Raw genomic sequence first — 24,828 nt, 5'->3', positions numbered from 1 at the left:
CAAAATTTCATCAAATGGAGATGGAAAGCTGAAATTTACTCTACACTCCAATTTTAACACCCTCTGAAGTCGACTTCAGGTAGGTTCAAGTCATTTTGGAGCCTCCAGCGACTTTTTTAAAATCACCGGAGCCTCCAGTAGATATTTGAAACTTGAAATTTCCCCAACAATAATTTATCAAATGGAGTTGGCAAGCTGAAATTTACTTCGCAGATTACATGGTGGTTTCAAATGAAGCTTCCAGCTACTTTTAGGAAATTTTAATTTTCCAAAAAAAAAAACGCCATACAACCCTTCAAAAAGTCGCTGGAGGCTCCAAAACGACTTGAAATCCACCAGCAGTCAACTTCGTAGCGTATTGAAACTAGTTTGCAGACAGAATTTCGACTCTTCCAAAAGTACCCAACAATGTTTCATCATTAAAATTTAGAAAATCCGAGGACCAGTTCATTTTACCGGGGGGGGGGGGGGTGTTCTTTTTTTTCAAATTGTCGAATGATTGTTGAGAAATCGTATTTACCTATGTTTATGTTATACCTTGACTGCTCCTGTTCGTCGGTTCTCTCAAAGTATCGCGTGTTGTGGCTCGAAATTGTGTACGGAACAGTTAGTTGAATTATCGATCCAACTGAGTTATTTTCATTTGGTTATTTCGAAAAAAAAAAAAAAAAAACAAATTAATCGCGTATTTATTTCGAGAATACCTTGAAGAATCGTTTGACTTACCTATTTATTTTGTTATGCGGTTGAATCGTTACAGAAATAAAGAAAAAAGTTTTCCTCGTGAAATTACGTCTGTACTAAATCCAATCGTTTGCAAAAGAAACTAAATTCCAAACTTTGTTGTTTTTTTTTTGCGTAATCCTCTGCTATACAGGAATTTAGGAATTTCAACGTTATTATCCTTTCCCTCCTCTTCGTCTCTTTCGCTCTCTAAATGAAAAATTAATTTCGAAACTCTCTCTACTTTTCGTTTACGAGCTTATACGTACACGTATAGCTGAAATAATGTAATCGCGAGAATTATAAACTCGAGCTGAAAATATTCGTCGGTTTTAATTTAGCTAATCTCCGAGTGCATTAGAGGTACCTACTCGTACTACATCGAAGTTATCATACGTACCTATAAATGCTTCATTTAGGTAGGCAACCAATCCTCTCGCTTGCGGATTTTTGCAGAAAAAGCCAAAAGGTTGCATTTTCGTTTCCTAAATTAATGGATGGCTCAGTCAGTCGAGCTGTAACGCTACAGAGTATGGTGTTTTTTTGTTTCGAAGCACCGTGTATTTGGAATAATGGGGTATATACTAAATTAACGACTCGGAATTTATTTTGGCTCGTTGGTAAAGGTCGTTAAATCACGTGCGAATATGTGCACTTTTTAACGATCGTATCACGTTCGTTACATTTATGTATTATACACATACTGTGGTGGTGCATACGTACACTATTCGGTGTATACTTAGTCGCGCGGAGATGCTGCAATAATGTAAGGTTTTAATTGCATTTTGAAAGGGCTAAAGTTCATAGCGAACCGTATTACATAAAATGTGTTGTAAAAATGGTTTGTTAATTAAACAGTGTTACGAAGTACATTGTAATTATGGCTCGAATCATCGTTATATTATACGCCGCCGCGTACTCGTACAATCCAATTACCGGTGTCTTTTTTTTTTTTCACTTTTCATTTTATATCGTACACTTTTTGACGACTACGACGACGACGACGACGACGATGAAGGTGTTGGTGGTTGTGATATCTACCTACTTAATTGTAATATTACATTATTAATACATATGAAAGTGAAAACGAGCGATATGGGTTATTTTTAGACTACCTACATTATGGGTATAATACGAGTAAGTAGGTATAACGAATTAATTATACCGAAATTCACGATGAATAAATGATAATCGAGGTTAAAAATTAAGGTACCAAATATAGGTGTACGCGAATTGTATCAACATTTTTTTAACATTTTGCTTTTTTTTTTTTGGTTGTTTCGTTTACAGAACGAAGATTGCAGTATTCCGTCATTTTGCAGCGACGATTCTTCGTTACACGATAACTCGGTTACTCATTTTCTGGACTTTAGTCTAATAAATCCCACAGACGATATCGACGATTTATCGGGAAAATCGCCTTATATACCATTATCACTGGATCAAGATCCGTTACTGCCATTTGTCACGAACGATTTTATGTGGGGATCGTCGTCGGGAGAATCTTCCACGTGGTTAGTATATTTCGAGTATTTCCCAGCATTGATCGATAAATTGATCATGTCTCGATTGTTGAGTTAGATGCTGAAATTTTCAACAACAAAAATTTTGATAGGAATAAATCGGTCGATGGGGTATCTGAAAATGATATTTCAAATACCATTAAAATTTTTGAAATTTGAGTGCCAAAAAAGCTCAGATTTTATACATGGTCCTGAAAATTGAAAATTCCCAATCTGGTTCGAAAGTCGGCCATTTTTCGGGAAATTTTGTCCAGTGGTTGATGATCAGACAAAAAAAAAATGGAAAATTAAAAAATGGGCCTTGATAAAAAAAACAAACTTGAAATTCGATGAGATTTGGTAACTTTAGTATGAAATTGAAAGAAAGGAGTTCGAACAATTTTCTCACAACGATGAGGAAAACTGCGATCGTGTATTTATTGAAAATTTGTCATGGGAAAAATGCTAATAATTTTTATTCTTGCGTCCAATTGGCTGAACCGGTTCTGAACCGAATAGGGAGAAATAAAAAGTGCATGCAAATCAACTTAGTGCATTTTTTAGTGAAAATCTTATATTATGTGTAAAATGAAAAAAAAAATTTACCAAACAGGCTTAGAAAGCTGAAAATTTGTAGCCGGTTTTCGACACCCTTCCCCTCCACTCCCCTCCCCAGTCGATTGAAAACTGCTTCGAGCTGTCTCGAGCAATTATTACCTATTTTTGAAAATTGAAAATTCCAAAATTTCATTCTTTGTCAAAATTTTCAAATAATATCATTTTAATGACGACCCTTCCGAAATTAAAAAATTCTTAGACCTAACTAAAAAACTTGACCTTACCAACTCGATTTAAATCTCACACGATGACGGGTGTAATAATCAAGTAATTACAAACACCCCCCCCCCCCACAAAAAATTGCTAAAAATTCGAAATTGTCATTTTTTGCAAACTAAATTCGTTTTTCGATTGAAAAATTGACCAAAAAAAGTCTCATAAAAAAACATCAAAATTTTCACGTTTTTGCAAAAAAATTTTAAAAATGCCTATTTTTTTTCCAAAAATGTCCAAAGTTTTTGCTTTTTAGCAATGAAAAAGTCTCATTTTTTCTCCTAAAATTATCAAAAATTACGAAGTGAAAAACCTCCACTTTTGTACATACAAAAAATTGCAAAAAAATATAATTTTAAAATTTTCAGGTTTTTGCAAAAAAGTTTGAAAATAATTACTTTTTTTCGAAAATTGTCCAAAAGTTTTTGCCTTTATAGCAATGAAAAAGACTCGCTTTTTGTCTAATACATACAAAATGCCCAAAAAGTATCTTTTTTTAACCGAAAAATTGGCCCAAAAAAATTTCGCATTTTATAAAATATCGCAAAAAAGTATCATAAAAATTTTTAGTAAAAATCTCATTTTTCAACGAAAAATTGCTAAAAAAATGTCATTTTTTCGCCAATAACAATTTTAAAAAATTGCCGATTTTGCTGAAATTATCAAATTTTTGCTTATCAAAGTATCCATAAACCTCGTTTAGGTATTTGTCAGAAATTGCCAAAAAGTAGATATCACATTTTTGCCAATACCTGATTTATATGTTGACTGGTCTAGAAAGCTGAAAATTTGTAGCCCGTTTTCGACACCCCTCTCCTCCCCTCCCCAGTCGATTGAAAACGGCTTCGAGCTGTCTCGAGCAGTAATTACCTATTTTTGAAAATTGAAAATTCCAAAATTTCATTCTTTGTCAAAATTTTTAAATAATATCGTTTTAATTCGCTGAAAATTTGAAATTGTCATTTTTTCGCTTATTAAATTATGAAAAATAATCATTTCACCCCCCCCCCTCCTCAAGTAAAAATTACTTACCCCAAAACCCGGTTTATTGCTTAAATAAAATGCTAAAAAAAAACTCACTTTTCGTTTTTTAACCAAAAAATTGTCCAAAAATACTCATGCATTTTCAACAAAGATTGCAAAAAATTATCATTGATTCAGATTTTCATTTTTTCGCGAAAAAGTTCGAAAATAATTACCTGCTTTTTTCTAAAAATTGTCCATAAGTTTTGCTTACAAAAATTGTAGCTTTTAAGCAATGAAAAAATTAAAAAAATTAAAATTTTTACTTTTTTGCAAAAAAAATATTCAAAAATGTTTACTTTTTTTGTCCAAAATTTTTGCTTTTCAGCAATGAAAAAGTCCTATTTTTTCTCCTAAAATTACCGAAAATTACAAAGGGAAAAACCCCCATTTTTGTACAAAAAATTGCAAAAAAATGTAATTTCAAAATTTTTTATTTTTTTGCTGAAAAAAATTGTCCAAAAGTTTTGCTTGCTACAAAAAATGTTTACCTTCTTTTTTTTTTGGGTGTTTTTTTTTTAGCAATGAAAAAGGCTCGCTTTTTGTCTAATTATTAAAAATGCCCAAAAAGCCTCACTTTTTGACCGAAAAATGGGCCAAAAAACAATTTCGCATTTTCAAAAAAAAAAATGCTTAACGGTATCGTGAAAATTTTCAATTTTTTGCCAATAATTAAAAATCCTAAAATTACTTACCAAAAATTTTGAAGTAAAAAATCTAATTTTTCAACGAATAATTGCTTCAAAAAATGTCATTTCTTCGCCATTAACAATTCCAAAAAATTGTTGATTTTGCTAAATTATCAAATTTTTGCTCGAGTATCAAAATAAGTTTCACTTTTTTGACAGAAGTCGCCAAAAATCTTACTCAAATTGTCGGTTTTGTTTTATTTTGCCAGAAATTGACATTTTCGCCTGAAATTGCAAAGATTCTTGCCGTGTTGCCCAAGATTGTCATAAAGTCTCGATTTTTTATCAAAAACTATTGAAATAATTCAAATGGTTTTCTTAGTGATTTTTTTTCTGCATTAAAAATTGTTTTGCTCGCGTTTTTTCACTTTTTTGGTTACTACAGGTTTTTTTTTTGAAAAAAATTTGATGCGAGCGTTGAAAATTTTCAATTTTTAAAAATTCCCCAAAAATGAAAAAATGCACTTCTGCTTTTAAAATTTTTACTGGTGACGTTTGTTTTTCATGTCTTTTCAAAAATTTTGTTCGAATAAAAAAAATTAATCTCTGTGTCTCTGTCTCAAAACAATTTTTTGAAGAATTAATTTTGACATAGAAATTTATAATTTTTAAACAATTTATTATACTTTGTTTTTTTGTGATTTCTTTCCGTGGGAGGGGGGGGGCAGCCTACAAAAATACCAACATAACATAACTGAGAGGGCCGGGGGTGGTTTTTCGTGGGACGAAAATGGACAATTTGAGAAGCACACTGCTCTGAATCTTGAAAAAAAAAATTGAAATAGTCCGGCATAATTATGACAATAGCAGTAATTGCACCACCCCCCCCCGCCGATCCTCCGGGACAACATTTTTCTTAAAGGGGACGTCCTAAGGAACATTTTAATGCAAAGTTGCCAAAAAAAAGTTGGCCTTACTTACAAAATGGCGGCCATTTTGATTTTCAGGTCAGCCGAAATCGCAGATTTTGCGTTTTAACATAGGACTTGCACAAACTTTTTCAAACTTTACAAAGGTAGATCGAAAGATCAAGCAAAAATTTATCACCTGTCCAAATTTCAAGTATTAAAGTGCGTTTTTCGATTTTTGGTGAATTTTTAAAAGTCCAATTTAGGCCAAAAATGAGGGAAAAATCAAAATTTTACCAAATTGACCAAGAAAGCTGAAATTTGGGATATACTCTATTTTCGACATGCCAAATCGATTGGAAACGGTTTCAACCCGGTTTGAGCAGTTCTGGAGCCTCCAGCAGATTTTTGAAACTCGAAATTCCCACAAAATTCCATCAAATTGGAGTTGTAAAGCTAAAATTTATTTTAAAAACTATTTTCAATACGCTACGAAGTACTGCAGGTGAATTTCAAGTTGTTTTGGAGCCTCCAGCGACTTTTTGAAAATTCCTGAAGTCTCCAGCAGATTTTTGAAAGTTTAAATTTTCACAAAATTTCATCAAATAGAGATGGAAAGCTAACATTTATCTACACTCCAATTTTAACACCGTCTGAAAACGACTTCTGGTGGATTTCAAGTCATTTTAGAGCCTCCAGCGACTTTTTTGAAAATTACTGGAGCCTCCAGTAGATTTTTGAAACTTGAAATTTCCCCAAAATGTTATCAAACCAAGATGGAGAGTCGAAATTCATTCTGCAAACTAATTTCAATACGATACGAAGTTGACTACTGGTGGATTTCAAGTCGTTTCAAAGCCTCCAGCAACTTTTTGTAAGGTTGTATGACGTTTTTTTTGGAAAATTGAAATTTCCTAAAAGTAGCTGGAAGCATCAAAACCATTTGAAACCACCATGTATCCTGCGAAGTAAATTTCAGCGTGCCAACTCCATTTGATAAATTAATGTTGGGGAAATTTCAAGTTTCAAAAATCTACTGGAGGCTCCAGTAATTTTCAAAAAAGTCGCTGGAGGCTCTAAAATGACTTGAAATCCACCAGAAGTCGTTTTCAGACGGCTATTTGATGAAATTTTGTGAAAATTTAAACTTTCAAAAATCTGCTGGAGACTTCAGGAATTTTCAAAAAGTCGCTGGAGGCTCCAAAACAACTTGAAATTCACCTGCAGTACTTCGTAGCGTATTGAAATTAGTTTTTAGAATGAATTTTAGCTTTAATACAACTCTAATTTGATGGAATTTTGTGGGAATTTCGAGTTTCAAAAATCTGCTGGAGGCTCCAGAACTGCTCAAACCGGGTTGAAACCGTTTCCAATCGATTTGGCATGTCGAAAATAGGGTATATCCCATATTTCAGCTTTCTTGGTCAATTTGGTAAAATTTTGATTTTTTCCCTCATTTTTGGCCTAAATTGGACTTTTAAAAATTCACCAAAAATCGAAAAACGCACTTTAATACTTGAAATTTGGACAGGTGATAAATTTTTGCTTGATCTTTCGATCTACCTTTGTAAAGTTTGAAAAAGTTTGTGCTAGTCCTATGTTAAAACGCAAAATCTGCGATTTCGGCTGACCTGAAAATCAAAATGGCCGCCATTTTGTAAGTAAGGCCAACTTTTTTTTTTGCAACATTGCATTAAAATGGTCCTTAGGATGTCCCCTTTAAGAAAAATGGTTCCCGGAGGATCGGCGGGGGGGGGGGGGGTGCAATCACTCCTATTGTCATATGCCGGACTAAAAAGGCGGTGTAAATATTCTGTTTTGATTTCCCCTCCTGTTTCCAAACTGCGTTCGTTCTTTAGTTCTTCAGGACTTTTGGTAAGATGAGATCTGCACGTTTGTACGCGTTGTAAATTTGTATTCGGTTGTTGTTGTTATTTTAGCTAAATTAATATTAGACTAGATTTCTTATTTAACGTTAGCGCGGCGCGTTTGTACACGTCGTCGTCGAGTAGGTATTTTATTTACGTGTACGTACAAATGTGTGTGTTCTGTTCTGCGTACACCTACATAAGTTGTATATTTACACATTCGGTTTGTTTGTTTATTTTTCATCTAGGTCTTCAGAGCCAAGTTCTCCAACATCCAATTGTTCATTATCTCCGCGCTTAGATCACACGACCAGCAGTTTGGCGAAATTATTAAAGGCCAAGCCTATATGTAATTACGACGGCGGAGGAGACAGAGACAACGAGCACCGTGGCAGCAACGGCAACGCTAACCACGCCAACGCCGCCGGTGGAGCAGCCACCAAACACGCCAATAATTTCGGCAACAACGTCAATAGTCTGGCCGATCGTAATTACTCGAGTATCGGTCATTTCAAAACGGTCGCGTATCATCGTAATGTAAACGTCATTACCGAGATGAAACGCAGGACGAATAATACCGCGAAAAAAGGTAAATATCCAGCATCCCCAGCATCCAGTCTCGACTCTCGAGCTTCGCGCGGTGATGACATCTACGTGTGTTTTTATATTGCCTCAAACCGTTACGAAATACTCTTAATGGTTGTTCCTCCTCACTCCCCCTCACTTTTCCTCTCGAATATTGTGTTGGTTTTTTTTTATTTTTCGACGGACGATACGAATAAAATTGCAATTTGAACGGAGAGAGAAAAAAAAATTGAACGTGACCGGAATTGCGCTACACGATGTGCATTGAAAATGTAATGAAATACTGTGAAAAAAAAAATATACGTAGGTTAGTAGCAAGGTATACGTACATTCCGAGGCACAGGGTGAGGTAGGATGGAATTGAATTCGTTCGTCGAGTCGTCATCCTGTATTATTGGGCCGTTAGCGAGATTCGCTGCGCGTAACTCTAACTATAGCGTCGTCGTCAATTTGATTTTGGAATAACAATACGACTAATACGAGAGACCGACCGGGTGTATTGCGAAAATTTCAACGCTTTTTAAATAGTCGTTCGTCGTGTACCTACCTACCTACCTACCTACCTTACCTAGTGCAAATTTAAAATTGCATAATTTATTTTTCGAGTCGCTTTTCAGTTTTCATTTTTCGAACGAATTACTTACAATGAAGCAATTTATTTTTTACCGGATGAAATTACCTACTTCGTAGCGTGTGCAGATGGATATTTTTTCATGACGGGTTTACTACGTGTTTGTGCCATTTCGTATTTGAATCGTGGTGGATTTATTTTTATTCTTAGCTGGCGGGGGGGGGGGAGTCGGAGAAAAGTCCACTAGGGATGTTTTTTGATAACGATTCTAAAATGAGAGTTGATTTTTCTTGCTGCTGAAACTGCAGATTAAGAGTATTTTAGAAAATTTCGACAACAAGTTTTTTTTTTTTTTTTTTTTTTTTTTTTTTGGGGTGTTTATAATTGCTGGATTATTACACCCGTGGATAGAAGGGTTTAGATTTGGTTTATCAGGTTGATGCTCTTTAGTAGGGTTATAAATTTTTGGATTTCGGAAGGGTTATCTGGGATGATCATTGAAGTTGGGTCTATTTGGAGAGATAGTCTTGTTTGCTGTAATTTAGGACAGGTGAATAGTAGATGTTGGATGGATGTAGGTTCATTTTCGCAGAATTGACAGGGGGGTTTTGGGATTTTTTGATAGAGATGGTTATGTGTGATTTTAGAGTGACCTATTCTTAGACGAGTTATAATTATTTCCTCTTTTCTGTTTAGGTGATCAAGGTTCTTCCAAGGGTAGATTGTTTTTTTGTGTTGAAAGAGTTTGTTTGATGTCTGTGATGACCAGAAATGTTGCCATGTAGAGTGAATATTTTGTTTAAAGAAGGATTTTATATCGTCAGGGGTGAAAATGGTGAAGGGTGGGGGGTTAGTGGCTGATTTTGCATAGGTGTCAACAATTTCATTTCCTTCAATGCCGACATGACTAGGAGTATACATAAGGTGGATGGTGTGGTTTGAATTTTGAAGATCCAGCAGAATTTTGTGAATATTTTGAACAATAGGGTGATCAGAAAAAATGTTTTGTATGGATATCAAGGAGCTAAGAGAGTCACTTTGTATTAAAAAGTTTTTGTTTTCAAGCTGTGTGGTGGATATGTTCAAAAGACAATGGTGAATTGCAAGAAGTTCAGCAGTATATATTGAAGAGACCTCATGAATTTTAAAATTGAAAATTTTTTCATTTATGGAGAAAGCATATCCTGTATGTAGGTTAGGGATTTTGGAACCATCAGTAAAGCATAAATTGAATTCTGTGTAGTTTGATATGAGTTCAAGATAGTGGCTTTTGATTTCTAATGGAGAATGGTTTCTTTTTGGATAATTTCTCAGTTGAAAATCAATTTGTAAGGGTTTTAAAAGCCAAGGAGGGTATGTTATGGGTTTTTGGATGAGATTTTTGAGATCAATTTCAAGGTTTTTTATTTCAGAGATGAATTTAGCAAGTGGGTTGTCATTTTGTTGGAAATGATGTAAGCTGAATATTGAGATAAGATTTTGGAGGGGGTGTGATGGATTAGCCGAGGCTGATGTAATGAATTTATTTGTTACTAGTGTTTTTCTGTAATTTGAGGGTAGTTCTGCAGCTTCACAGTAGATACTATCAATGGGGGAGGAGTAAAGAGCTCCAATGCAAATCCGTAAAGAAGAATTTTGAACAGTTTTCAAGATATTGGCTGTTTTATTAGAAATTTTTGTAAAGCATGGACTACCATAGTCAATTTTGCTGCGTATGAGAGATTTATATAGGTGGATTAATAATTTACGGGAAGGGTTATATTTAGGATTTTTAATTATTTTTAATAAATTGATACGTTTCAAGATTTCTGATTTTACATTTGAAGAGTGATATTCCAAAACTCGCTTTGTCCATTTTTATCAAAGTTGGGTTTTCAGCAGTACCTGGTAGATGAAGTATTAACTCACATTCCTACATCATCAACCTACCAAAATGAGGTGTTAAACTCACCTAAATACCCAATTCACTAAAAATTTAAAAAAAAATAATGTTCCAAAACGCGCTTTGTCCATTTTTATTGAAATTTTTTTCAGCAGTATTTAGTGGATGAAGTGTATACCTACACTCCTACATCATAAATCCACCCAAATAAAGTGCTAAACTCGCCTAAAAAGCCAATTTACCCGTTTAAAGGGAAACTGTTTTTCCTCTTTCCTGAAAAGTTGTGAAAATGGACAAAGCGAGTTTTGGAATATCACTCTTCATTTAGAAAATGGGGGGTCCAAGTTAGTTTTTTATCAAACGTAAGTCCGAGAAATTTAGTAGAACATTTGAACTCCAAGGAGCGACCTTTGAATTTTAGAGTAGGTTTTGGGTTAATTTGATTTTTTCTGGAAAAAAGTACACAGTGTGTTTTAGATTCTGAAAAACTTAAACCATTTGTTTCAGCCCATTTTTCAATTTTATTTAGGGTTTCCTGAATTACTTCTACAATAAGGTTGATGTTTTTAGATCTAAGAGAGATGTTTAAGTCATCTGCAAAAATTCTCAAAGAGAGTGGTTTAGTTATAACATCACAAATGTCATCAATTTGAATCAGAAACAAGATTGTACTAAGAACAGAACCTTGAGGAACTCCATTTTCAATTTCAAAGGATTTTGAGTAAGTGTTATCTAGGCGAACTCTGAAAGAACGATTTGTTAGAAAGTTTTGAATAAAGTATGCCAAGTGTCCACGTATTCCAAAGGAGTGTAGTTTTCTGAGAATTTTGTAGCGCCAAGCTTTATCGAATGCTTTTTCAAGGTCAAAGAACACTGAAAGTACATATTCTTTATTTTCAAAAGCAGTGTTAATTTCATTTTGTAGGCTAAAAAGATGGTCCAGTGTAGATCTTTTTTTTCTAAATCCACTTTGAAAGGAACTGAGAGAGTTTGTGCTATCTATGAACCAATTTAGTCTTTTGATAACCATTTTTTCTAAGATTTTGCAAGGGACTGATGTTAAGGAAATGGGTCTATAACTAGAAGGGAGATGAGGATTTTTACCTGGTTTTAGGATGGGAATGATAGTAGCACTTTTCCATGTTTGAGGAAATGAATTTGTAGTCCAAATTTTGTTATATAAGTTCAATAGGTCATTTTTTCCATTTTCATCCAAATATTTCAACATGTGAGGGTGGATGTCATCAGGCCCTGGAGATGAGTCTTTTATGTTGTGATTTAAGCAGTATAGTAATTCTTGCATAGAAAAAGGGGTGTTATAGGACTCTAGGTTTTCAGATGAGAAATCAAGTGTTTCATTTTCAGCTTGTGCTTTGATCATTTGGAAAGTAGGACTATAAGAGCTTGTTGAGGAAACTTTTGCAAAAGATTGGGCTAGGACATTGGCCACATCTTGAAGAGAGGTAATTGTTAAATTTTCATCAGTTAGGTAGGAAATTTCAAGAAAGGTGGTATGTGCAATTTTGGCGAAATTTATTTATTTATTTTTTGTTTTTATTGATATTTTATCTTCTTCTCCGAAGATAGACATTTTTTTGAATTTTTCAGTTCCCGAAAAAAACTACCTACTGAAATGTTACGATTTGAACAGACTGAAAACGATTTTAAGAATAATTAATCTCAAAAGTCACAATAATAAACTTCTTAGACGTTGAATATAATTTTTAATTTTTTTTTTTTTAATTTCTCCGAAGTTGGGAAATTTAGAAATTTGCTAGAGCCTTCAGAATGCCACGAATTCGCAACCAATCGTCGGGGGGGGCGAGGGGTGTCTGAAATGTACGATATGAAGCAAATTCAAGATTTATGTCTTAATTTGTTCGAGTTTTGATTTTTAATTGAAAATTAAGCTAAATTTGAATTTTCAAAAATTTCTCCAAAATCGAAAAATAAAATTTCAGCTTGTTCGGTATTTTTGGAAGCTGTTTGAGTTTTTTTTATCAGTCCACAATTTTCGTAAAAATAATTTATTAAATTCCATTTTCATCATATTTAATCAATTTTTCGTGACGTTTAATTTGTATTCTTTTTTGAGCAATAATTTTGCTGAAGTAAGCTTCGTTCAATTTTGGCAACTTTTTTTTTTTTAAATAATTTTGGTGGTTTTTAAATTTTTGAAAATAATATTGTGTACAAATTTTAAGAAATTTCACTCTCTGTCGGTCGTTTTCATTCGTTTCAATGTTGTTTCTGACGTGTTTATAACGAAATTAAAAAAAAAAAAATTTGAGGCATTTTTCGTCTCATGTCTTGCTCTGCAGTTTTAAGGAAATTTCATTGATTTTTATACCGATTTTATAGTTTTCGATAATACATTTTATATGATTTCTGCAAAATTTCAGTCCATCTTGATTAAGTTTAATAAATTTTTGGTACTTTTCATTTTTTTTTTTTTTTTTTTTTAAATCAGTTGTTTAAATTCTATTTTTTTTTTTTTAGCACGTTGTCAACAATTTGTTGAGCTACTTTTTGCTAAATCTAGCACAATTGTACAGAAATTTTATTGATTTTTTTTTAGCGACATAATTATTTCATGTAATTTTTGCCAAATTTTTTCTATTCTGAGTGATAACATTTTGATGAATTTTTTGGTAATTTTTATCGATCTGATTAACCAATTGTTGCAAGATTTTATTCAAATTTTGAGATATTCGAGTTATTTTTAGTAATTTTCCTTTGTTTTGATTTCATTTTTAAAAATATTTTTTCAACCAATTTTTCAAGCATGTTTGGCCAAATATTGCACAATTTTACTGTAATTCTGTTATTATTATTTTTTTTTTCAAAAAGCGATTCGGATAATTTTTATGTTTTTTTCTTTCTCGATTACTTTTATGTAAGTTTTGTAAAATTTTATTTCAATTGATAAATTTTAATCACTTTTAAATTTTTTGCTCAAATTTTCAGGAATTTTATCATCGTTTTTAATCGTTTTTAGTTGTTTTAATATGAATTGTCTAATTTTGAAAATGTTTCGAGCATTATTCTTGCCAAAATTGGCTGAATTTTTTAAAAATTGCAGGATTCATTCCAAAATTGTCATTAAATTAATACTCGTTTTTATGCAGCAACTTTTCAAACTTTTGTACGTAATTTTTTCGGAATTTTTTTTTATCCATGTTTTTCGACCTTTTTAAATATTTTTCATCAACTTTTAATCTTGTTCTAGTTTTTTGGTAATTAAAAAAAAATTTCAACAATTTTTCTCGAGTAGTCTATTTTTATCATTTTTTTAAAAAAATTTTTAGAAACTTCATATTAATGACTGATGTATAATTTTGACAAATTTTTACAATTCTTCATAATATAATTTATTCAATACAGGCATATAAACGCACAATTATACCACCAATACTAGACGCGAAAAGTGCGTTTTTATGAGCGACTAAATGAAACGAAAATAATGTTCACATTATTGTCCTAGGAAAATAATAAACATTCATTACGTGGCCGCACTGCTCGAATCCTATTGTTTGGGATGACGCGGAAGGTGACAAAGTCCGATTATTACGGGGAAAAAATTGTAGCAGAAACAGGAGATCCACCACCTCCCCCTCCCTCCACGCCCTAAGGCTTGTTTTTTTTTAATCATTTCGGCTACACACTTTATCTGCGAGTACGCACTACGCATACTTCGGTTGTCGTGTCGACTCATAAAAACGCTTCTTCACGTCTAAACATTGATGGTATAATTGTGTATATTTATATGCAATGTATTGAATAAAATACATTACACACACAAGTTCAAAAAATGTGGGTGATTATAAACTCGTACGCGAATTGCAGTCCTCGCCTTCGGCTCGTCCTGCAATTCGCACTCGTTTATAATCACCCACATTATTGAACTTGGTATGTAATATACTATTATTGTTGAGAATTTGGACTAAAATTTTGATAATTCGACTTTAGGTATTGTGTTGATTTTTGTAATTTTTTTTGAAAAATTGTATTTGAATTTTAAAACACTTCATCAAGTTGTTTTCGATGTCATTTAAAAAAAAAATTGTCGATATTTAAGCAAATTTTTAAAACTATTTATGCATTTATTTTTTTTGAAAGTCGAGTTTTTGCAAAATTCGAGACATTTTATCAGATTTTTTTGTCGTAATTTTAACTGATTTTCGCCATTTTTAGGCAACTTTATCATTTTCTGGTGATTTTTATCGATTTTTGCCAGTATTACTTACTTTTTTGTTGTAATTTTCTCGGAAAGTTATCATGCTTTGGTATTGTTCAATTTATATTTTCACATTTTTATCAATTTTTGTCATGTTTTACGATTTTGAGAATTTATTTAAATATCGCGATATTTCATCGACTTTTTTTTGGATTTTTTTTCAAATTGTTAAACAATTTTCTCGAAGGTTTTTTCGACGGTTTTCTATATTTCACATTATTTTCCTTTGATTTTTTTTAATGATTTTTTAAGCAATTTCCTCGATTTTTTTTCAATTTTTTTCCGATTTACCCATTTTTTTCATTTTTTTTCAGATGATTTTTGTTTGCTTTCATGTCATTTTTAAACATAATTCGCTAAATTTTGGTCAATTTCTTTCACGTTTCATCAATTTATAGTCATTTAAAAATATCTGAGCAATTTTATGCCTTTTTTGAAGGCTCGTATTCGAAAATTTTCACTTCTGCGACAGAATTTTTTTATAAATAAGATCCGGTAAAATCAGACTGAGTTTTTTTAAATGAATGAAACCGCGATGGATATAGGAAACAAATTTAAATTTCAACTTCATTTTTGCAAGTGTTACTCAATTATACTTTTGCGTGACTGCAAAGTAAACAAATTTCTAATTTCGTTTTTTTTTTTTTTTTTTTTTTTTTTTTATTATTAAATTAATCGTTTTGTAGTTGTTATGGGTTGCTTTTGTTCGAATGGAATAGTGCGTCGCTGTCACGAACAATAAAACGAAACATTTTTCTGCTCGCGGAATATCGTGCTTTTCATTATAAAAAAAATGAAAAACGACAAAATACGAGTTCAACTTTGAAACGAAACGAAAACAAATTTTCGAAATAAATTACACATTTTATTGAAGAAATTTGATGTTAAATCGAGAAAAACGAGCCTCTCCTTCCTTCTCCCCCATCTCCCCTCAACACCCATTCAAAAAGAAAGCACAAAATAGGTACTTGTACGCATGGAAATCATCACCGAAGCGACAAAGCATTTTTTCCCCTCAACAAGTATGAACTAAATTTTAATTTTTCTCGTATTTTCCACAGATACGTGCAATAATCGTTCGACGGACGATAAACGCGCCAAAAACGCCCATATCGCGGCGGGCAGCAAACGTACAGTGTCCGAGAACAGTTGGGGCCGAGGCGCCAACTCGTGCAAAAGAAGTAAGCAAACTTCTCGAACGATAATCGTGAACGGAGCAGCCGGAGGAGGCGGTGCTGGCAACGGCAACGCGAATTCGAATACGGCGGGCAACAGGAGGATTCAGCAGGAATCTGCGGCTATGGCCGAGGCGGTGGCTAAACAGACGAATAGCGTTCTGATGAATCTACTCGTGAGCGGATGTGATTTAAACGCCGGATACGTATGTATGAATACTACTACTTCGGTGAAAAATCGTTTTAATTCTTCTTCCAGTACTGCCAGCAGATATTATTCGTCGTCGGTCGTTTGCGCCTCGAAGAAATAGCTCGTTTTAAGGCCCCCTTTCTTCCCAGGCTCTGATTCTTCTCGTGTCTGTTGTGTAATCTGAAATCTGCGTCGCCGTTGAATTTGATTTTTGAGGACGAGGGATCTTGTAAAATGCGTAGTATCTCTCTCACACTCTGTGTCTTTTATACGCTGTGTTCTTTTATCCTCTTGTTTGTATATTTGTGACGTACGACTACGAGTCGTATTATGACGAAGTATACCAGTCCCCCAGTTCCCCCGATTCTTACTCTAGATCCGAGAAGAGAGACCGTTGTATATAATTTTTAGTCTAATTTTCGCCCTCCTTCTCTCTCTCCCTTTCCCTTGTTTTATAGCTTCGACCCCCCCCCCCTCGAGTTGATTTCGAAATTCGATTTTTCGATTCACTTACACACGTTCCTTTTTTTCCTTCTTCTTCTTCGGTCAGTCTGCCTCGTTGTGAAACGAACGCGAAATACGAGTATACGACATTATGCAGTTGGTAGTTAATTTTAGTTATACGATAACTCATCTCTACCTCTCCTTCGTCAAAAAGAAATTTTGAGTACGTTGATATCGTTGATGAATTTCGATTCCCTCGGGCACTTGCCCATTTTGCTGACGTGCCAACGTACATTGATAACTTTCAGTATTAAGACACGGGGTTTGTTTTTTTTTTTTTTGCCATCGCATTCTCTGGTCAAGGATGCGATTCGATAGTACTGGATCAAGGTGTGCCGCGTTGAGTCTTCCTTTTTCGCCTCGCACCTCATTCTGGCCCAGAATTCAGAGGTGTTTTCCTTTTAGTACGTATCGTTAAAGAGACTCCGAAATATAGTTCCTTTTCTTTACATATAGTAATACCTGTCGCATATTAATCTACGCGATGTTTTTGACGCAATATACTTACAGATGATTCTGGACGAAACCTTGCCATAGGTGAAACGGTGAAGTGGTGAAATCCAGATAAATTATGGAATTTGGGTGTCATGTGCCGGATTCATATTTAATGTAATCGAATTAGTCACTCAAAGGATCAGTTTTGTAGGGAAGAAATTTTAACCACCAATAATCATTTCGTCCTAAAATTGAACTGGACTGCCCTGTTAGAATTTAAACGGTTTCATTAAACGAGATTGGAATTGGAAAGCCCCTTTCAAAGTGGATAATTATTTTGATCAATTGAAAGAGCTATTTTGATCAGGTTTTTTTTTCATTACTTTGGTCAGTTTTTGGATGGAAATTAGTCCATTTTTTTTTTTTTTTAAATTGCGAAAAAGTTTAACCTTTGAACTTATTAAAAAATTCTGTTCGTTGCCAGTCGTGCTAAAAATGTGATTTGTTGGAAAAATATCAAAAAAATCCACTTTTTTTAAAACCAAAATCATTTATTATTTTTTAAATTTAAAAATTTTCTTTTTAGGAAAAACTTGAACTCTTATTTATTATTAAAACTGACAAAATCCCACAGAATTGAAATTGACATGTAAAAAGTCCTATTCCTTTGAAAGTAAAATGATTAAATTACAGAAAAAATCAGAAGTGCAAAAGTGTTTTTTTTCTCAAAAATTAAAAAAAAAAAACATTTCATTTTCGAACACGTAGAAGACAAAAACTCCCTTCTTGAGATATTAATTTTCTAGAAAGTATTTTTTGGAAAAACTTTCTTGTTTTTATTTTTTTTTACTAAAATCTTGAAAAACATCAATTTTTTTATTATTTTTTTCATAGTTGCTGAAAAGTTCCATTTTCGTTCCCAAACATGCAAAAAAAAGTCCCTATAAAACGTACTGTTTTTGAAAAAAACGTTTTAAAATGTGAGTAAATATTTTAAAAAATGCATTCAAAGTGTATTTTTTTTTTTTTTTTTTGTGAAATTTTCCAAGAAGTCTTGTTTTTAGACGTTTCAAACGTTATGAAAAGTTCCCCCCTTTGGCTAAAATGCAAGAAATCCTGTCAAAAAGATCAAAATTTCAAAAATGCATTATTTTAACCCCCAACATGAAAAAAAGTACTTTTCTTGGATGATTTTCTCAAGGAGTTCTTTTTTTTGGAATAATCTAAAAAATCCCTTTTTTAGAATCATCTTCTCAAAAGTCTTACTTTTTGCTAAACTTGCAAAAAAATTCTGTTCTTCTGCAGTCATGCTAAAAAAGTCACTTTTTGACAAAATACATAGCTAAAAAGTCCTTTTTTTCCCTAAAATTACAACAAAAAAAATCGAAAAAAATGTTGGAGGGGATTTTTTCTAAAGTTTTATTCATTATCAAAACCTGTAAAAGTTCTCAGAGTTGATAAAAAATCCTATTCAGTTCATAGTAAAATTAACAAAAAAAAAATCAGAAGTGCAAACCTCATTAAGTTCCTAAACTTACAAAAAAACATGTTTTTTCCCAAAATTGCGAACGTTTTTGTGCTCTGGTCTAAAATCGTGTTTATTAAACATGAAAAAAATCCTGTTTTGGTAAAACTTCCAAACATCCTATTTTTCTACCTTTGCCAAAAAAATTCCAAGCTGCATTTTTTTTTTTTTTTTTTTTTTTTTTTTTTTAGAATTAAAAAAAGTCTAGTTTTGATCCGAAATTTGCAGAAAAGTCTTTTCTTGTCCCCATGAAAGAAACTTGTAAAAGTCTCCTTGCAAAAAAACAGTTTTTTCTCCATAATTGACGAAATTACCAGTCATATTTTTTGCTAAAATTGAAGAAAGTCTTGCTTTTCCCATTTTTTTCTCAATTATTCGAAATTTTGAGTATTTTTTCATCATTTCCAGTTTTTTTGTTTTTGTTTTTTTTTTGTTTTCAAGTTCCACAATCAACTTTTCTTTGATTTCAGTGATCTAAGATGAAGAAACGACTTCTCTGTATATTAATTTCCTAAACTTGCAAGAAAATCATGTTTTTTTCCCCAAAATTGCGAAAGTTTTTGTGCTCTGGTTCGAAACATGAAAAAAATCCTATTTTGGTAAAACTTTCAAAACATCCTATTTTTCTACCAAATTTGCCAAAAAAAATCCCAAGCTGCATCATTTTTTTTTTTTTTTTTCATTTTTTTAAATTTTAAAAAGTCCAGTTTTGATTTGAAATTTGCAGAAAAGTTTTTTTTTTGTTCTCTCGAAAGAAATTTGTAAAAATCCCCATGTAAAAAAATCACGTTTTCCCCCAAAATCGCGAACGTTTTTGTGCTTTAGGTATTATGACAAAATTACCGAATAGTCATATTTTTTGCTAATATTGAAGAAAGACTCGCTTTTTCCATTTTTCTTTCAATTATTCAAAATTTTGAGTATTTTTTTCACCATTTAAATTTTTTTTTTTTTTTGGTTTTAAATTCCACAATTCACTTTTCTTTGATTTCAGTGATCTAAGAAGAAGAAACGACTTCTCTGTATAATTTGAAAGGAGCTTCTTATGCAACTTCCCCGGTTTTATGATCGTTCATAAAGTCTTCATTTTTGTGTAAACTTCTGCAAAAGCCTCCTTCCCATGTCACCTATGGCAAAGCAATATTTATCTACTCATCGTTCATTTATTACGATTTGTTGACACGTTGGTCGACGATCTTGATTGGTACAGAGTGTTTCTGTCGCCCTGATTCGTTCTCCTTCTTCTAGTTATTTTTTTTTGTTTTCGTTCACTGCCGAGTATCGAAGCAAAATGCGCTTAATGGGCATATCTTGATGTCGGAATTTTTTTTCTCAAATAAAAGAGGCAGTTACTGATGATGTAATAACAAGTGACAAGTGACGACGTATAGTAGCTCAAAGGCGCATTTATACTTATTTATTTTTCTAAAAAAGAAAAAAAAACGCAATATATAAATAATACATTTATTACGAAAACACCAATATACCTACCTATTGATATAATAATTATTATTACGTTCGTATTCAAACCCCCCCTTTTTTTTGTCAAAATACTCAAAAACAAAAAAAAAGAATAAAGAAAAAAGTCGCGTGTATATAAATTAAAAATGAAAAATGATTTAAAAAAAGATCTCTAATTTTTTAGAGGATGATTTTATTACCATTGGTCAATTTACGCGGTTTCGATTTCGTTAATTGATTAACCAGTATTTGCTTAAGATTAGTTGTTACTATGGTTATTGTTGTTATTTTATTAGTCCAGTTGGTAGTACCTACATACGTCTACGTATACGTAATACGAGATACGACGAAGAGATACAATTTTTTTTCTAGAGCCTCGATGAGGGCCGCTACCACTACCAACGACGATCAAAAGTGATCATCGTGTTGATACACGAGACGAAGACGAACAATCGCTGTTGATTGTTACGTTTGTTTGTTAGCTTTGTTCTGTTGCCCTGTTGTTATTGTTGTTATTTTGTTCGAACGGAAAACTGAATAAAGGTTTCTGTTTTTGTAGTATTTCATTGGTTGGAATTTGGTAATTAAAATTGAAATTAAAAATAAAGTGGAGGGAGGGGGCATGACAAAATGGTACCGGTTAGGGTTAGGGTTAGGTTAGGTTTTTGTTTGAGACCGAGTTGAGCTGGCTTCATAATTAAATGAAGTACATAAATTGGTGTTTTCGTAACGGAGAATTTTTTATCGGTGGTCTGAGGACCTGAAAAATGACTGCTTGACGTATTTTTTGTCGAAATCGAATGTTTTTTCCGCGATAGTGATCTTTTCACGGCGATAATTTGCTCGTTAGGTATTGAATTATCGATTTGTGTGAAACTAGTATCGTATTTGATTTCAGGGACGTTTTTCGCGTTAGTAACGATAATTTGTTCGCGAATAATGATCATTATTTTTACGTTCGTTTGTTCGTTCGTTCGTTCGTCGTTGACTCGTCGTTCCTTTTCCTCGAGATCGCGGTTTATGAGACCAATACCATTTATGCATGATCGAAAATAATGTTGGAAATATGGACTGTTGATCCCTTGTAATGCTGCTGAGAGGTATCCAACTCATTGATCAAAAAAAAAAAAAAAATTGAAAGAACGTTCATAGACATATCATCTGGCCAATTTTAAAACGTTGGATTTTGTTTTTCGATTTTTGGTAAATTTTTGAAAATCCAAATTCAGATTTTCGAAACAAAAAAAAAAGTCAGAATATGGTAAAATTTAGGTAGACAGCTGAAATTCATTTCGATGAAATTTCGATATTTTCACGGGTAATGAAGCCCACAAAAATTTTAAAAAAATTTGTCAAAAATTGAAAATTGAAATTCACCTCCTGAAGTTAGATCTGATAAAATATTTTTGGGTCTCCTCATCTCCCCCTCCCCTCGCCGCCAGAATATTGGTTCCCTTGTGTACTGCACTCCCTCCCCCCTCCCCCCAAGTTGGAAAAATTCAAAACCAAAATATTGGTAGGGCCACGGGAAATTTTTTCTCGAAAATAGGGGCTTCAAAAAAATTATGGCAGCAGAAAATAAAATTTTCCAACGATTTTTACTCTTTATTTTTTTTTTTCAAACTTGGGATTTTTTTTAAAAAGGGAATTATTATTGGTGAGATTCTTTGGAGACTCCGGAATTATTGCTGGAAAGTTGAAATCAGCGCGAATCGATTGGGAAGATTTAAAACAGGGTATCCCTCAGTTTGATCAAATTTTTGATTTTTTTTTTTCTAAAAATGATTTGAATTTGATAGTTTGAAAATTTTCGATAGAAATTCGAAAAGTTGATTTCAGCCTCCGAAATGTGGTCGATTTGACATTTTTCGATATTCCTTTCAGTTTTTCCAAAACGTAACAAGTAGATGAATCCGCTCGAGGCTTCAGGATGTCAAAAAATTTCGTAATTTCGAAAGTTGGTCTTTAAATTTTCAAAATAGTACTTGAATTTGACGAAATTTTGATATTTTCACCTGAAATAAAAACCATAAGAATTTTCGAAAAATTTGCCAAAAAATTTGAAAATGGAATTCAGTTCTTGAAATTTGGTCGAATTCAGTATTTTTCGATACTCCCTTTCAATTTTTCCCAAAACTACTAAGTGTAGAAATTGGCTCAAGGCTTCAGAAATGGCAAAAAAAATGTAATTTTGAAAGTGGGGTTTTAAATTTCCAAAATTTTATTACTTTAATTTGATGAAATTTTGCCAGTTTCACTGAAAATAGAAACCACAAGAATTTTCAAAAAATTTGCCAAAAATTGAAAATCAAAATTCACCTTCCGAAGTTTGGTCTGATGGAGTATTTTTGAATATCCTGGTCTACCCCCCTCCCTTCCAAGTTGGAAAAATTCAAAACCGAAATATTGTTGGCGCCCAGCTGGACATTTTTTTGAAAAATTTGCAACAGAAAATAAAATTTTCCAAAAATTTTTATTCTTTATTTTTTTTTATTTTTCTAAATTTTTGGGATTTTTTTTGTTGAAATTTGAGTCATTTGGTAAGATTTTTTGACGCGGAAATGAAAATTTTCAAATTTCCAACTTTGATGAGGGAGAGGGGGGATCCATACAAGGTAATAAAATAGTTCTCATAAAATTCAACGATTTCAGTCAAACTTCAAAATAATATCCAAACGTTTCGCATTTAGGATTGCATAACGAAGGAGGAAGGGTGGGGGAGCTCAAAGCCCCTAAATTTTGGTCAAAATGTACGAGAAGAAAAACAAAAGCAAATAAATCGTGTGATATAAATATATCGTTTTTACAGGTTTTTGGGAGCATTAAATACGAATATCAGCTTATTGTTTTTCTAGAGTCACTTCAGCGCTTCCCCCTCCCCTTGTGTAGAGTACCCGCCTTTCAAGTTGAAAAAATTCAAACCCGAAATATTGCAGGGTTCAAGGAAATTTCTTCTCAAAAAGAGGGGCTTTGAAAAAATGTTCACCAGAAAATAAAATTTTTCAAAAATTTGCATTCTTTTTTTATTTTTTTCTATTTTGGGAGTTTTTTTTTAAAATAGAGTTTTTTGAAGATGGGATTCTTACCAAGAAATGAATAATTTTCAAAAAAAAAACTACCTTACTATGATGTATTGAGTTACTTTGGTAAAGGGGCTTCATACAAGAGAACAAAAATTTCTCGAGATACCAGGAGGAGAGGTTTTTTTTTGAAATAAACTACGTATGCAGAAATGGAAAATTTTTAGAAAAATTGTTTTTGGCTTTTTTGGGGAGTGGGGGCTTCCGGAATAACTTTCTTTGGGCTGGAGGAAAATAATAAAATAGAGAATTATTTTCTCATGAAATTCAATGATTTCATTTTTCAAAATCAGAACCATCTATTAATTTAAAACTGACAAGGGAATCTCTTGAGGTGTCCGCCTCCGATTTGAACGGGACCGCGATTTTTGGAAAGAGTATGTTCTAAAACCCCAAATCCAAATTTTCAGCTGCCCAAGTTCATTTTTCGAATTTTGGCGAATTTTTGAAAATCCAAAATTGACTATTTTGGTGATTTATGCTTTTTTTAAAAAAATACGTACTTGATCAATAAAAATGTTCAAAATAAGTCCTAAAACTGATATTAACCCCCCCCCCCCCATCCAAATTTCTCCATTTCCAGCAATTCTGGAGCCTCCAGCGCAATTTTTCAATTTCTCCAGAATTTTGAATTTGCTCCAGAAGGAGTGAATATGAAGTTGGGCAGCTAAAAATCGAGTTGTGTGTTATAGTCGACCTGTTTAACGAATTTATCCGCTTTTGAGCCGATTCTGGAGCGGAAACCTCAAGAGTGGTTTTTTGGCCAGCTTTTTTTCAAAATAAAAATATTCAAAAATCAAAAATTTTTCGTTTGCGAGAAAATTTTTGAAATCTGCGTGAATCGCAGTATTATATCATGAACTAACCTCACGAGGGCGAATTTCGCCATTTCCAGCCATTGTGGAGCCTCCAAAGCGATTTTTCAATTTCTCCAGAATTTTCAATTTGCTCCAGAAGGCGTGAATATGAAGTTGGGCAGCTAAAAATCGAGTTGTGTGTTATACTAGAACTGTTTAACGAATTTATTCACATTTGAGCCGATTCTTGAGCGGACACCTCAAGAGTGGGTTTTGGCCAGCTTTTTTCATAATAAAAATATCCAAAAATTAAAGGTAGGCCCAAGAAAAGCTGGAAATGGCGAACTTTGCTCTCGTGTAGTTAATTAATGACAAAATACAGCGATTCGCGCAAATTTCAAAAATTTTTTCGTAAACGAGAAATTTTTGATTTTTGAATATTTTTATTTTGAAAAAAAACCTGGTCAAAAAACCACTCTTGAGGTGTCCGCTCCAGAATCGGCTCAAATGTGGATAAATTCGTTAAACAGGTCGACTATAACACACAACTCGATTTTTAGCTGCCCAACTTCATATTCACGCCTTCTGGAGCAAATTCAAAATTCTGGAGAAATTGAAAAATAGCGCTGGAGGCTCCAGAATGGCTGGAAATGGCGAAATTCGGATTTGGGGGGTTAATATCAGTTTTAGAATTTATTTTGAACATTTTTACTGATCAAGTATGTACTTTTTAAAAAAAAGCATAAATCACCGAAATAGTCAATTTTGGATTTTCAAAAATTCGCCAAAATCGAAAAATGATCTTGGGCAGCTGAAAATTTGTATTTGGGGGTTTTAGAACATGCTCTTTCCAAAAATCGGGGTCCCGTTCAAATCGAAGGCGGACACCTCAAGAGGTTTCC

General features: G+C 32.9%; 1 protein-coding gene across 5 annotated transcripts in view; it reads left to right on the top strand.

The window, feature by feature from the left end:
• The window catches only part of LOC135842270 (hypoxia-inducible factor 1-alpha-like), a 132,163-nt gene that overhangs the window by 100,166 nt on the left and 7,169 nt on the right, over positions 1-24,828 (top strand). For 4 of the 5 annotated variants that reach the window (XM_065359644.1, XM_065359647.1, XM_065359646.1 and 1 more), the window contains 3 exons: positions 2,014-2,237; positions 7,733-8,073; positions 15,821-16,140. In XM_065359644.1, the coding sequence (XP_065215716.1) occupies positions 2,014-2,237; positions 7,733-8,073; positions 15,821-16,140 (885 nt within the window). Of the gene's footprint in view, positions 1-2,013; positions 2,238-7,732; positions 8,074-15,820; positions 16,145-24,828 lie in introns of all 5 variants that reach the window. The other variant, XM_065359648.1, reaches the window with a different exon arrangement.

This window comes from Planococcus citri, chromosome 4, assembly GCF_950023065.1.
Source record: "Planococcus citri chromosome 4, ihPlaCitr1.1, whole genome shotgun sequence".
Taxonomy (NCBI): domain Eukaryota; kingdom Metazoa; phylum Arthropoda; class Insecta; order Hemiptera; family Pseudococcidae; genus Planococcus; species Planococcus citri.
Note: the sequence above shows the minus strand (reverse complement) of the source record. Positions and strands in the feature narration are given on the sequence as shown.